The 15546-nt window shown below is 37.6% G+C and overlaps 1 protein-coding gene across 2 annotated transcripts in view; it reads left to right on the forward strand.

The window, feature by feature from the left end:
- Nucleotides 1-3445: 3445 nt before the first annotated feature.
- EFCAB3 (EF-hand calcium binding domain 3) overlaps nt 3446-15546 on the forward strand; it is a 101448-nt gene continuing 89347 nt past the window's right edge. The window contains exons 1-4 of one of the 2 annotated variants that reach the window (XM_019732833.2): nt 3446-3802; nt 5235-5350; nt 9255-9415; nt 14353-14464. In XM_019732833.2, coding sequence (XP_019588392.2) covers nt 5321-5350; nt 9255-9415; nt 14353-14464 — 303 coding nt within the window. In that variant the 5' untranslated portion in view covers nt 3446-3802; nt 5235-5320. Of the gene's footprint in view, nt 3803-5234; nt 5351-9254; nt 9416-14352; nt 14465-15546 lie in introns of those variants that run through there. The other variant, XM_074320092.1, reaches the window with a different exon arrangement.

Consider the following 15546-nt stretch of genomic DNA (forward strand, 5'->3'; position numbering starts at 1 on the left):
CCAGAGACCGAGGCGGACTGTCACGGGGCGGAATGAGGGATGACGGAGCTGAAGCCGGCGGTCCCTCAGCAGTGGTGGTGGTTCTAGAGCGCTGGAGGTCACCATGCTTGGGAAGCGTCCCTGCGCCCTGGGCACACACTTAGACCTCTGATTGGCACTTGTCTTCATCTGGAGGCTAGTTTCCTTGTTTACACGGCTACTTACTTTCTTCCCAAAGGAGTCATAAGCTTCGTAAGGGCAGGGCCTATGGGAATCCTCCACAGCACAGGTTCATGCAATGTTCCTTAAATGGAGACGATAACCGGGAGTGATAAACTTAGTGTTCGCACTTTAATGGCTGCATCTACTGTGTGTGCAACAGTGTGTATGCAATTGCTGTTGATGGACGTTTGCAGTCAACCTAGCAAGGGAAGTGTGTGAGTGACTGGGGCGGCTTGTGAGGGAAGTGGTAGGAAAGGAAAGAGTAGGAAGTACTTTGTGAAGGGATGTCACCCTTCAGTAGTTAGTAGATGCTGCGAATTATTCTGTGGAGGTGGTGGTAGGTTCACCAAGTGAGAAAGGACAATGGTGAAAGCACAGTGTAAACGTTAAAGCACTAAACAAAGTCAAGTATTATGATGGGACTGCTGGAATCAGATTCTCTCTGCCTCTTGGTTTACGAAAAAGCAGTGGAATTTAGTGGAACTATTCCTGGGTTTGGCTGTCAGAGACCTGAATTTGGCTACTGTTTTGTTGTGTTGTTGTGTGGGCCAATCACAATCTCTGCATCAATTTCCTCATATATAATTAAGGATTAGACTAGAAAGATTTCTAAGATCATTCTAGCTCTGTTATGAGATCTGTGAGTTTATAACAATAAGCAAGGAACCTCCCCCACCCCCACTTTAACATATATCTATTAAATTACAAAACTGAAAATTCTATACTCTGTTAAGGATGGGAAAGCCCTTTAGTAACATAATAATACAGTAGCTTGATCTATGTAGGGAATGAATCAATCATGATATATCAGAGGTTTTTGATGTATCAGAGGGTTTTTAATTTCCTCACTTCTTTTTGGTAGTTTTGGTGCATCAGATGGTAACAACCAAGATGTAACGGAAAATGAGAAAGGAAGTGTGTGTTTGAGAGTGTGGTGGCAGAATTCAGGGTATGGCTAGTGGTGGTATTTTCTCTCTTACTCTCCTAATACCATTGGGATCAGAGTGGTAATAGATGTCCTTCTTGATTCTCATAGCTGCTTCCAAACCTTTCTTCTCCCTTTCTTAAAACACTCAATTTTGCACCTCACATCATCAGATTATACTACCCACCCCCACTCCTTGTTGCTGTCAAATTTCAGCTCCTGCCTTTCTGTTACTCCAACGGTATTCCTGTCACAATTCTTGTGATTTTAGTATTTATGTAGATGATCTTTAAAATACGCTGTCTCCTACAATAATTGCATTTTTCCTCAGTCACTTCCTCCTTTCTCATAGCTTCAATCTTGTACCGTGTTTCGCCAAAAATAAGACCTAGCCATACAATCAGCTCTAATGCATCTTTTGGAGCAAAAAATTAATATAAGACTTGGTCTTATTTTACTATAATGTAAGACCGGGTATAATATAATGTAATATAATATAATATAATATAATATAATATAATATAATATAATACCGAGTCTTATATTAATTTTTACTCCAAAAGACACATTAGAGCTGATTGTCTGGCTGGGTCTTATTTTCAGGGAAACACGGTATAACCAATGACTTCAACGCCATTATCTCAAATGTTCCACTCTCCACTCACCATATTCCTGTCTTGCAGACTCTCTCTGACTCCAGCAATCCTTGGACCCCACCAAGATCTTCAATATGCTTTTTTTTTTTTAACGTCACTCTCTCTTGTCCCTACTTTTCACCCACCTACTCAGTTTGTTTTACAATCATTAAAACCACTCCTTTGTATTTCCCTCCAGTTCCATTATCTCCTTTTCAGTTCACTTTACTTTCTTGTCTAAATCGTAACCCTAGAGTAAATCTAGATCTCTGCTTTCTGAGAGCCAGAATTTCTGCATTGAACATGGCTGGAGAAAAACACAACCATGCTTACTGGTTTCACTCTAAATTCATGATCACTAAACTCTAGGGGCCCTTGAAGCTGCCTGGCAACCTTACCAGATTCCCCTGGGCTATTAATTCTTCCACTGTCCTACATGACTTTTATAACAAGACCTCTGTCCTCAAACCCAGAGACCTCCTCTCACATCCACATTCTCAATTAATTGCCTTGCTTCCTGTTTCACTAAGAAAACTAAAGCAATTAGTGATTTCTGCAAGTTCTCACACCACGTCTATTTACCTACTCTGAGCATAATTATGCCCAATTATTCTACCATATCTCCTATTTTTATGAGTATTGTTCTTAGCTAAGGCCAAACCCTCCCCTTGTGCCCTAAATCCAATCTCCTTTCTCCTACTTGAGAATATTGTTTCAGCAATTCTCCATTTCTTTATGATTAGTTTTTGCTCTGACTAGATTATTCCTATCAGCATATGAACATACCTTTATTTTTCCCCATCTAAAACCCTCATAACCACATTTACCTGTCAGCTTCTATTTTATTTCTCTTTTATAGCATAACTCCTTGAAAGAGTCATCTCATCTGGCTCTCTCTGATTTCTCTCATTCTCTCTTGAACTCACTCCAAGGACATTATTTCCTTACCATTCCACCCAAATGGTTCCTCTTAGAGTCCTCCATGTTGCAAAATCTAATAAGTAATTTAGTACTCATCTTACTTGATCTAACAGTAGCACTTGTCACAGCTAATCACTCATTCTTCTGAAGTACTTTTTTTCACTTGGCTTTCAGGAACCCAGAGCCACCTGATTTTCCTCCTCATAGTAACCAGAGTGATCCTTTCAGAAAGGACTTTAGATGATGTCATCTCTCTGGCTTCCCATTTCCTCAGCATATATGTCAAAGTTATTACTATGATCTAGGGGCCATACATGATCTGCCGCCCTCCTTGATCTCTCTGATCTCCTCTCCTTTCCTCTTTGCTTTGTCTATTTCAGCCTCATGGGCTGTCCCACCGTTTCTTGAACATTCAAGCTTCTTGCTTCAGAGCCTTTGTTTTTGCTTTTCTCTCTGGATGAAATGCTGTTCCCTAAAATATTCATTGGCTCCCTACTTTAATTCCTTGAAGTCTGTACTCACAAGTCTCCCTCTCAGTAAGGTCTTCCTGGCCACCCTGTTTCCGGCATCTCTCCCCAACACCATACTTCATCTCCCCTCCCTGCTTTATTTTTTTACCCTTAATACTTATCACAGATAACATACTGCAAGTATTTTATTTATTTCTCTATTGTCTCTTTCTCCAACTAGAATATGAGCTCCACGAGGGCAGGATTTTTGTTGTTGTTATTCACTGCTCTATCCCCAGAGCCTGGTAGAAAGCCTAGCATACAGTAAACATGCAGTACACATGTATTGAATTCATGAAGGGAGAGATAAATGGATAGATGATTGGAGAAGAGGGATCCAACTCTTCATTTCTTTTGGTTTGTCCTTGCAAGTTCACATATATGTCATAGGATTGAAAGAGTTGAGCAACGATTCCCTTGTCAGATACGCAGAAGAAATTTCCTATGCTGTTTTTATTTTTCAGCATGGAGATGGTCATGGGGTATGTGATTGTGATACCTGCCAACTTTTTGATAATCAGATGAATAAATTAATAAATAGTTTTTCCTTTCAGGGTTTATTTAAATCATACTTACTCCACTTAAGTACTTTGAAGATTTAAGAACTCTTGGTAAGTAAGCTCAATAGGGAGGGAATTCCTTCCTTCCACCTTCTCCTCCTTTCTGTGAAAAGTAATTCAAAGAATGATAAGATACCAGTCCATTCCTTAGAAATTAAGTTTATATAAGATCTATATATGTGATAAATAATGCAAAGAAAGGGTGGCCGGTTAGCTCAGTGGGTTAGAGTGCAGTGCTCTTAACAACAGGGTTGCCACTTCGATTCCCACATGGGCCAGTGTGACCTGCACCCTCCACAGCTAGATTGAAACAACTACTTAACTTGAAGCTGATGGGTCCTGGAAAAACACAGTTAAAATAAATAAAAGTTTTTTAAAAATACAAGGCAAATGATTAATGCCAGTTGTATAGTGAAGACAATAAGAACAGTGGAGACAGTAAGTGCTATGCCAAGCAGTTTAGAGGTAAAGACTGAACTGGTTAGAGGAGACCTAGAAGAGGTTACACAGAGTGGTTTGCTGGGAAACCTGTGTAACCTTCTGATGTCTTCTGAAATGGCTGTTTTTAATGTGATTTTATTTTTAACATGTTTTGAATTCCAGGAATGTTGGAGACATATATTCAATACTAACTACTACAACATATTTCAGAAATAAAAGATTTTAAAGTATTATCTCTGTATTAGACAGACTATTAATTCTTGCAACTAACAATGTAATATAACCAGCAATGTAATAAACAGCTCATCAGATATGGCTCAGACATGAGTAAAAAAATCACTGAAAATTTTGGGAATTTCTAAAATTGGTTGGTATGTAAAGTTGGTTATCACATTTACACAATGTGGAAGTCTTTGGTTTAAAACAAGCTAAAATATCTTTTGTTTGCGATAGTATTGTTTTGAGAGGCATTGTTGTGTGATACTGAAGATCAAGAGTTAGGCTGCCTGAATTCAAATTCAAATTGTTTGGCTGTGTAATCTTGGGCAACTTGATCTAAGTCTTTATTTTCCTCGTGTGTAAAATAGGGACAATGACAGTTCCTTAAAGGGTAGTTGTGAGGAATAAATGAAACAGTTCACATCAAAGTGTTATCACAATGTCTAGTACACAGTAAGCGTTTAATAGCATTAGTGATTGCTGCTGTGTTAGCAATTCTGCTTCTCTGGGTTTATTTGAATAAGTAAGTACAGTTGGATCTCTCTGCTTTTCATGTCATTTGAGTTTGAACTTCTCTCCTCCTTATACCACAAAAGATAAAGTTAAGGGAATGGATGATCTCCTGTGATTTATGAGCCTATGAACTGCTTTTTCTAGCCTCTGTACACATATCTGAGTTGAGGAATATTTATTAGGTATTATGCCAGAAATTTACATTGAAGGGATTACTTCAGGTAGGTAAATATAATTAATTCAGGTAAATATAATTACTTAAGTCTCCTAAACAGGCATATGATTTCTTCTTATTCTTCTTTTTGGGCAGGTAATCCTTTTGTGCCGTTGCTCCTTCACACTTGTTCATCGAGGCCTTTGAGTCCTCAGGGGCAGAATTTACCTCTAAACAGAAAGATGGAAACTAAAGTACATTTGTTCTGCCAGGTATTTTTTTCAAAACAATTTCTAAAGATTCCTTCCCTTTAAAAAAAAAATGTAGTTTACATTACCTTACATCCATAATCAGTAAACAGATTCATAAGGTAGGGTAGTCATAGGGTCTTGCTTAATAACTGAGGTGACTTTTTGAGTTCTTTTAGTGGATGTATATTGACCTCTCATCCCAGCAACCCCTGTATGTATCAAGAAATCTGTGGTGTATGATGAGAGTATTTTCTGGGATAGGGACTGGGATAATTTTTTAGGAGACCAAAGGATTTAAACCTGCACGAGGTAACATAATGATGTTGGAGTCTAACAAAAAGTAATAGAAATGATACCAAGTTTCTCTAGCCTTCTTATGTGTGATTCAGGCGATATTCTTATCCATTGGCCAGCATTGTCTCAAATAAAAAACAAATTTGGACTTAGTAAGGAGAAACTTTATTCAAAAGGATTATCGCAAGGGAGGAAAGGGACCATTGAAATAGGAGGAGGGGGCACTATTGCAATAGAGAGAATGCTGTGACCATAAGATCTGCAAGCATCTCAAGGGCTAGGCCAAAGAGGTTTTTTTAAACAGAGAGGAGAACAAGGCTAGGAAACCCTGGATAGGGGGATGTGGATATGGGGATGTGAAAGAGTAGCGTGACTGGGTAAATAGATCAGATAATATTTTACCATGAGGCCAGCCTGTTCTCTGGAGGGCTTGTGTGCTGGTTTAGGGTGAGGTGGGCCAAAGTTCAGGGGTCTGTAGGAAGGAGAGTAGCTTAACCAAAGTTCAGTTAATAAACATTTTGTTCTGATCAACCAGTGGGGGACAAAACCGTTCAGTTAATCATTTATGAGGCAAAGAAAGGGAATTTTGAGGATCTGTGTTTGGCCTTGTCACATGTAAACAGGGCGGCATTTTTTTTTTTTTTTTTTAATCTCCTCTTTTTTTCTTTAAGATTTTATTGGGGAAGGGGAACAGGACTTTATTTGGGAACAACAGGACTATTTGGGAACAATGTGTACTTTCAGGACTTTTTTTCCAAGTCAAGTTGTTGTCCTTTCAATCTTAGTTGTGGAGGGTGCCATTTTGCTAGTTGCAGGGGGCACAGCCCACCATCCCCTGCAGGAGTTGAACTGGCAACCTTGTGGTTGAGAGGACGCGCTCCAACCAACTGAGCCATTCGGGAGCTCAGCGGCAGCGGGGAATTGGGGAATTGAACTGGCAACCTTGTGGTTGAGAGCCCACTGGCCCATGTGGGAATCGAACCGGTAGCCTTTGGAGTTAGGAACATATTGCTCTAACTGCCTGAGCCACCAGGCCAGTCCCCCAGGGCAGCATTCTTAAGATCTATCTAAATTGTATGGAGAAGGATGGTGATTTGCTGCAAGCCATTTTCCAGGACACAAAAGGGTGAGAGGATTCCTTTAATGTTCACCGTTTTCCAGGAGCACAGGGCTCAGGTATAATTCAACATTGTCAACTGAGAGTCCTAATTTTTTAAATTTATTCTTTTAATGGCTCTAGTGCCACCGTGTAAGACATGCATCTATACTATAACCTGAAAAATAATTTCAGGGCTTCTTGTTAAGTACTGAGATTTATATAGTATATCATATCATATATCATTTATATCATATATGTAAATCTGCTCCCTCTTTTTGTATCTACTACCTTGTTGCTTGTGCCCTTATAAACTGATTTTGGAGATGAGTTCTTAAAAATTAACAATATTAAAATATCAAAGCAGCCTATTTTCCTTAGGCTATATAGTTTATATTTCACAGATGGTTCACCTTTTAACCACCGAGTTTCAGAGATTCTTCTTTTTCTTTTTTGTGTCCTCAAGGCTTCTACCCACTATTTGACTGTTTCCATTCATCTGACCTTTGGTAATGGGTTTTTGTGTTTCTTCCCCCACCCCCGTCTTTTTAGATCCCCCTCCTTTTTTTTTTTTTCATAGTTTCTATTTTAGGTCATTTTTCTCAACTTCTCTAGGAATCCTTTCATCATTGGTAACAAACACTTCATCAAAGCAGCAAATCATATTGCCTTTTTGAAACAAATTGTTTAAGATGTGCTTTTGTTGTTAAGACAAATGTGTGCAGATTCTAAAAGTCACTGAAATATTATAGTTCCCTTAATTTCCATTTCATGTGAAAATAGAGGTTATCTTTAAACTCCCTTGGTAAATCTGTTCAGGGGTTAAAAACTAATGCACCTTTGATCAACTAAATGCAGTCCAGTTGTTTTAAACAAACAGACAAATTTCAAGAGAGAACATTTCCAACTTCATGCCTCTTTTGCTAACCACAAGTATTGCTCCTAGGCTCTAGTTCCTTTTTTGTTTTGTTTTGGTTTTCTTTGGAGGTGGGATGTCTGTTTAAAAGCAATATAGCTTCCTTTTTATTTTTTTTTTCTTAATAGACTTTATTTTTTAAAGCAGTTTTAGATTCACAGAAAATTTGAGTGGAAAGTAAAGAGAGTTCCCATTATACTCCCTGCCCCTCTAAATGCCCAGCCTCTCCCACTGTCAATATCCTGCATCACAGTGTTACATCTGTTACAGTCAATGAACCTGCATTGACACATCATTATCACCCAAAGCCCACAGTTTATAGTAGGATTCACTCTTGGTGTTGTACATTCTATGGGTTCGGACAAATATATAATGACATGTAGCCACTATTATAATATCATATGGAATAGTGTCTCTCCCCTAAAAGTCCTCTGCCTGTTCATTTCCCCCCACCCCTGACAACCACTGATCTTTTTATTGTCTCCATAGTTTTGCCTTTTCCAGAATGTCATATAGTTGGAATCATACTATATGTATGTATGTAGCCTTCATAGATTGGCTTTTTTCACTTTTTAGATTCCCCTCCTTTAAATATGCGTTTAAATTTCCTCCATGTCTTTTCATGGCTTGACAGCTCATTTCTTTTTACTAGTGCTGAAATAGTATTCTATTGTCTGAATGTACCATGGTTTATTTATCAGTTTATCTACTGAAGGACATCTTGTTTTTTCCCCGTTTTGGCAGTTATGAATAAAGCTTCTGTACACATGTGTGCACAGTTTTTTTGTTTGGACATATGTTTTCAACTCCAGTGGGTTGAAATACCAAGAAGCGCAATTGCTGGATTGTATGGTAAGAATATGTTTAGTTCTGAAAGAGATTGCCAAATTGTCTTCCAAAGTGGCTGTACCATGTCGCATTTCCACAAGCAAAGAATGAGAGTTCCTCTTGCTCCACATCCTTGTCAGCCTTTGGTGTTGTCAGTGTTTTGGATTTTGGCCATTCTAATAGGTGTGTAGTGGTATCCTGATGTTGTTTTAATTTGCAAGTCCCTAAATGACATTATGTTAAGCAAGTTTTCATGTACCTGTTTTTCATCTGTACATCTTCTTTGGTGGTGACAGTGAAGATCTTCTGCCCATTTTTGGGGTTGCTCTTATCATTGAGTTTTAAGAGTTCTTTATAACTTTGAATATACAAAATAAAAATACTTTGAATACAGTTCTTTATTGGATATGTCTTTTTTGCAAGTATTTTTCACCCAGTCTGTGGCTTATTCTCACATCTTCTTGGCAGTCAATGTCTTTCGCAGAGCAGAACTTTTTAATTTTAATGAAATTAAGTTTAATGATGTCTTAAGAACTAGATTCAATAACTAGGTACATTTGTGAACGCTGTGCATTTTAGAGCTGCTTAATGCACTAAGGAAAGTTGGAGGCATTTAGAATATGTACCTGGACCAATGCATTAATAATAAACCCTTTCCAACAAAATTCCCTTTGGTGGCACCATTTTTAAGAGAATTCTGATATAAAATGACTTATTTGACCCAAAATGACATATTTAATTTGTATGTGCAAAGAGAACATGGCTGACTGTGGCTCTTGATTGCTCCCCAGGCAGAAGAAAATATTGATTTATCAGATGATGCTTGTAATTGTTTTGCAACCAACTTGCCATCGAGACATATTGACAGCAACAAATACATCAAGCTTTCTAAAACAACAGAGAAGAGAATTTCACCTGAAATTAGGGGTTTGGTCCCAGAACACACAAAAAAGTATGTTACACTCTGAATTATTTGAATTATACTTTTGCAAGTTTAAGAGAACCAAAAATGTAGCTCATGTGTTCTCATAATGTACTATGTGTAGAGGATCATGCATATTTGTGGACATTCTTTCAAGAGTGTAGTTTTCATTCTTAGGTAGCCATTCTCACACTTTTCTCACTTCTCTCTCAGCCACGTGGGGAAGCCTATGTAAGCTATTATAGCTTCCAATTATAGGAGAGTAATTATCCATATGTCTGTGTTTGTCTCTTTTTTTTTGAGAAATGAAATTATAATATATTTAATGTGATGATTCATTGTGAGGTGATTACCATTGTTGAGTTAATTAACATGTTGATCACCTCACATACTTACCTTTTTTTTCCCTTGGTGAGAATGCTTAAGTTCTACTCTCTTAGCAAATTTCAGGTATACAATACAGCATTATCAACTATAGCCACCTTGTTATACATTAGATCCTCAGACCTTATTCTTCTTATAACTGAAAGTTTGTGCCCTTTTACCAGCTCCTCCCTATCCCTATTTCCCCCACCCCCAGCCCCTGGCAACCATCATTCTACTCTCTGTTTCTATGAGTTTGGCTTTTTCAGATTCCCCATATTAGTGATATCCTACAGTATTTGTCATTCTATGACTGACTTTATTTCTCTTAACGTAACGCCCTGAAGGTCTATCCATGTTGTACAAATGGCAGGATTTCCTTCTTTCTCATGTCTGGGTAGTGTATATTCCATTGTGTATATATACTACATCTTCTTTAACCATTCATCTGTTTACAAACACTTAGATTGTTTTCATACATTGGCTACTGTGAATACTGTGGAAACTGACATGGGAGTGCAGGTATCTCCAAGAGATCCCGTTTTTATTTTCTTTGGATGTACACCCAGAAGTGGCATTGCTGGATTATATGGTAGTTCTATTTGTAATTTTTTGAGGAACCTCCATACTGTTTTCCATAGTTGCTATACTAACTTAAATTCTTACCAGCAGCGCTGGTTCTCTTTTCCTCACATTCTTTCCAACACTTGTTATTACTTGTCTGGTTGGTAATAGCCATTCTAACAGTTGTGAGATGATACTTCACTGTAGTTTTGATTTGCATTTCCCTGATGATGAGTGAACACCTTTTCATGTATCTATTGTCCATTTATATGTCTTCTTTGGAAAAATGTCTATTCAGGTCCTTTACCTATTTTTAAATTGGATTATTTGTTTATTTGCTAATGAGTTATATGAATTCCTTGTATATTTTGAATATTAAGTCATTATATATATGGTTTGTAAATATTTTCTCCCATTCCATAGGTTGCCTTTTCATTTTGCTGTACAGAGGCTTTTTAGTTTGAAGTAGTCCCACTAGTTTATTTTTGCTTTTGATGTCAAATCCAAAAAGTTATTGCCAAGATTGATGTCAAAGAGGTTACTGCCTCTGTTTTCTTCTAGGGGTTTTGTGCTTTCTTTCTTAAGATTATTATGGCTCTTTTAGTTCTTTTGTGGTTACATACAAATTTTAGGATTGTTTGTTCTGTTTCTGTGAAAAATGCCATTGTAATTTGGGTAGGGATTGCATTAATCCATAGATCACTTTGAGTATAAGGACATTTTAACACTATGAATTCTTCCAATCCATGAACACAGAATATCTTGCCATTTATTTGTGTCTTCTTTAATTTGTTTCATCAGTGTTTTATAATTTTCAGTGTACAGATCTTTTACCTTCTTGGTTAAATTTATTCGTCAATATTTTATTCCTTTTGATGCTATTGCAAAGGAAACTGTTTTCTTAATTTCTCTGACAGTCTGTTGTTAGTGTATAGAAGTGCAGCCGATTTTTGTATATTGATTTTGTATCCTGCAACTTTACTGAATTTGCTTATTAGTTCTAATAGATTTTTGGTGGAGTCTTTAGGGATTTATATATATAAGATCATGCCATCTGCAAACAGAGACAATTTAACTTCTTTCTTAAGGATTTGGATGCCTTTTATTGTTGTCACGCAGCAGTCTAGCCGACTGTCCCCTCGTACCTTTCCCTAAGGAAAGAAGAGTCTGTGAGACTGTGCCTTCTTGGGACTTTGCTTTATCTTTATGTTTACACCTCATGTCTCTCTGTCCAGTCCCCAAAAGATGGTTTGCCAGCCAAGGACGGGTAAGATTTCTCACGTGAGGAACAACCTAAGACAGGCAGAACCGTGTGGGAACCCCCAATGAGCTACTATGGAAAACACGGGAAGGAGCAGTGCCTTTCCTTCCTCCTGCTTAAAGGAAGCCACTGCTGACACTGGCTTTCCCTCTCACCTGATTGTGAGAGAAGTTAGAAGAGCGATAATATCAACTCTCCCTGTTTAGCTCAACAACAAAGTTTTATCATGAGAGACTTATCCCCAGGAGGGTACACACCTTAAATAAGTCATCATAGGATTTTCTGCTCCGGCTGTTTACAGGCAGAGATAATTGGATTAAATCACCTCTGTGATATGATGGATGAATTTCACAGACTGTAGATAAGATAATTTTTACTCCCTTGTATAATCAATAAAAGCCACCAGTCGGCCTGATTTTGCGCTCCAGTCTTTTATGACTATGAGACCCTTGGCCCTCTGAGATTGAACTGCATTAAGTCTCTGTTTCTCTCTTTCTTAAAAGTTAACCTAAAGCCGCTCCTTCTCGTTCCCTCACTGCCCGTGTTGCGCTGGACGCGACATTTTCTTCCCCCCCCCCCCCCCCCCGCTGGCTAGGACTTCTAGGACTATGTCGAATAAAATTTGCAAGAGTGGGCACCGTTGTCTTGTTACTGATCTGAGAGGAAAAACTTTCAGCTTTTAACCATTTAGAATGAGGTTAGCTCTGGGTTTGTCCTATACGATATTAATTATGTTAAGGCACGTTCCTTCTGTACCCACGTTGCTGAGAATTTTTATCGTGAAAGGATGTTGCATTTTGTCAAATGCTTTTTCTGCACCTGTCAAGATGATGATATGATTTTTGTCCTTAATTTTATTAGTGTGATTGTGTTAGGAAAAACCTCAGTTCCCCTCCTATGTTTCTCTTTTATTCTCACACTACTACCACACTTTCAACACTTCTGACACCAGATGTGTGGGTTTTCCCCACATCAAACAATTCTGTGACGCTGGCAGGGTGTCCTACAATTTAACTCAATTCTGACACTAACTACCTGGAAATACCATCAGATCGCAGGTTAAGGTCTCAGTCCCACAAGAGTGCCCTCACCCTATTTCAGATGCCAATCATACATCCACATTGTCGCCTATGCTTCTGACTAATGGGCTACGTAAATCAGAGCTTCCCATAAGCTCCTCCTTGGGTTCTATTTCTTTGCTAAAGCAGCTCACAAAACTCAGAAAAACAATTATTTATATTTTCCAGTTTATTAAAGGACATAGTAAAGAATATGGATGAACAGCTGGAAGAAGAGATACGTAGGGAGTAGTCTGGGAGGGTACTGAGCACAGAAGCTTCTGTCCCCATGGATTTGGGGTGCCTCAACCTCCCAGTACGTGGATGTATTCACCAACCTAGAACCACTCCAGAGAGGGGAGAGGGGCTGGCAATGGAGTTAATCATTGATCCTGCCTACGTGAGGAAGCCTCCATAAAAATCCCAATACTATGGCGTTCAGAGATCTTCCAGATTTCACAATTTTGCTTGGGGCTAAGTTTATCTAAAGCTGTTACAGGTTGGATATAGTCATTGTCTGTGTACCACCCAAGCAGCCCTTGCTGAACAGCTTACTCTAAAAGGAAAGCAACATTTCTGCCAAAGAATAAGTTTTACGTACAAGGAAGAACAAGTATTTCAAGCCTATGGGGGTTTGCCATAATAGTTCTCAAATTTGTCTGCATTTTAGAATGACCTGGGTATCTTTTAAAAATTCCAAATATCAGCCCACTCTCCAAAATAATTAAATCACAATTTTTAGGGATGGGACATAGGTATCAGTATTTTTCGAAACTTTCAGGTGATTCCAATGTGCAGACAACTTTGGGATCTAGTCTATATCCTAGGTGAACAAAAATAATGTTAGGGTTCTTGAAATTTAGCTCTACCCTGGATTACTTGAAGCAAAGTATGCAATTTCTAAGAGAGCTCTTTCAACTTTATTTATTTATTTATTTATTTATTTATTTATTTATTTATTTATTTATTTAAAAAATATTTCCTTATTTTAAGTGTGTTTTTCCAGGACCCATCAGCTCCAAATCAAGTAGTTGTTTCAATCTAGTTGTGAAGGGCGCAGCTCACAGTGGCCCATGTGGGGATCGAACCGGCAACCTTGTTGTTAGTAGCACTGCACTGTAACCAACCGAGCTAACCAGCTGTCTCTCTTTCAAATTTAATTCAGCCTTGTTTTACTCATTTCATTGTATAGTTTATGTGATGTTTGTGTTATAAAAGTTCTTGACAGTCCAATAAGAAAAGGAGAGAAAGAAGCAGAAAGAAGAGAAAACTGAATCATAAGAAAGCAGGAAAATTATTGAAAAGCATTTCACTGTCTCGTACCCAGACTTTAGTCTTGAAGTACCATTTCTTATTAAAAGTAACCATTTCTTTGAAGAGATGGCTGATTGCAGGTCTGGGAAAGGAAGTAAACAGATGAGCTTGGTCTTTTAAATATTTTTTAAGAGAAAAACACCTGTAAAAATGCATATGAAAATCTTTACACATGAGATATACTGGACTTTGCTTTGAAATAATAAGGGATGGGAGCAGGGGCAGGGATATTGATGAAAAAGAATTGTCCATGAGTAAAGCAGTGGGTGATGTGTACATGGGGAGATCATGACATTATTCTGTCTACTTTTGTATATGTTTGAAAATTTCCATAAATAAAATATGAAAGAAGAAAAATCAAGAAAAAAAGCAATTCCTAAATTATTCCAATTTTGTGTGTAACTTAGGTGTGAATTGTCAGTACTCCTATTTAAAGAAGAAAAATCTGATTTTTCAGGCGAAAATAAAATCAGGAGAGAGAAAAGTTTACAAGTACAATTGCACACTAAAAGAACTGAGGTAAATAAAGATCTGGAAATATTTATTTTACTTTTGAGTGTTGTCTCTAGTCCTCAGACAGTTCATTACAAATTAGTCCAAGGATTAAAATGTCACAATCTTAAATATTTCTTTTTCTTCCTCCTCTTCCCCCTTCCCTTCCTCCTCCTCTTTTTTTCAAAAAAAAAGCAGAACTAGAAACCCCAGAAGAATACGAATTTTTCCCCCTTTTTTCTCCATTAAATCAGTATTTTTGTTACCATTCTCTCTTAAATATTTCTGCTGTCTGTAACAATGACCCTAGGCATTCCTTGGCTTGTGGCAGCATCACTTCAAACTTGGCCTCCATCTTGCTCTTTCTATGGCCTTCTCCCCTGGGTCTATATCTCAAGTCTCCCTGTACTTTTCTCTTATAAGCACATCATTATATATCTCCTCTTGAGATCCTTAACTTGATTACATCTGCAAAGACCTTTTCTCCAAATTCACAGGTTCCAGGAATTAGTATATCTTTCTGTGGGGCCACCATTCAACCTACTACATGCACTATGTGTATACTTAGGTATATATTTCTTTTTATTTCTGTCTTAATATTTGTTGTGATTCCCGAATTTGAGAATACATGTCTTTTTCTTCAATTCCGGAAAGTATTAATCCATTATCTTTTAGAATGTTTCCTCTTTCTCAACCTCCTTATTCTGTCCTTCTGCATCTTCTATTAGATGTGTATTAGACCTTATCGTTCTGTCCTCTGTGTTCTTTAACATTGCTTCATATTTTTAATCTATTTCTATTTTGTTCTGGGTAATTTCTTCCATCTATTTTCTAGTTTTCCTTTCTCCAGCTGAATCTAATCTGCAGTTTAATCTGTCCACTGGGAATTTAATTTTAGTGCTTGTATTTTTGATTCCAGAAAATTTATTTGGTTCTTCTTAAAATCTGCCTTATGTCATGTTCTTTGCTTACATTCTATAGTTGTTTCAAGATTTGGTATCTGATAAATCTAATGTATGAAGTCCAAAATCTTCTGTTTATTGTTTTGTTTGAATTTCACTCATATTAACTTATGTCCTTGAGTGCTTTATACTTTTTCTTCATTCTTT

The sequence above is a fragment of the Rhinolophus sinicus genome, linkage group LG15 (assembly GCF_036562045.2).
Source record: "Rhinolophus sinicus isolate RSC01 linkage group LG15, ASM3656204v1, whole genome shotgun sequence".
NCBI lineage: Eukaryota > Metazoa > Chordata > Mammalia > Chiroptera > Rhinolophidae > Rhinolophus > Rhinolophus sinicus.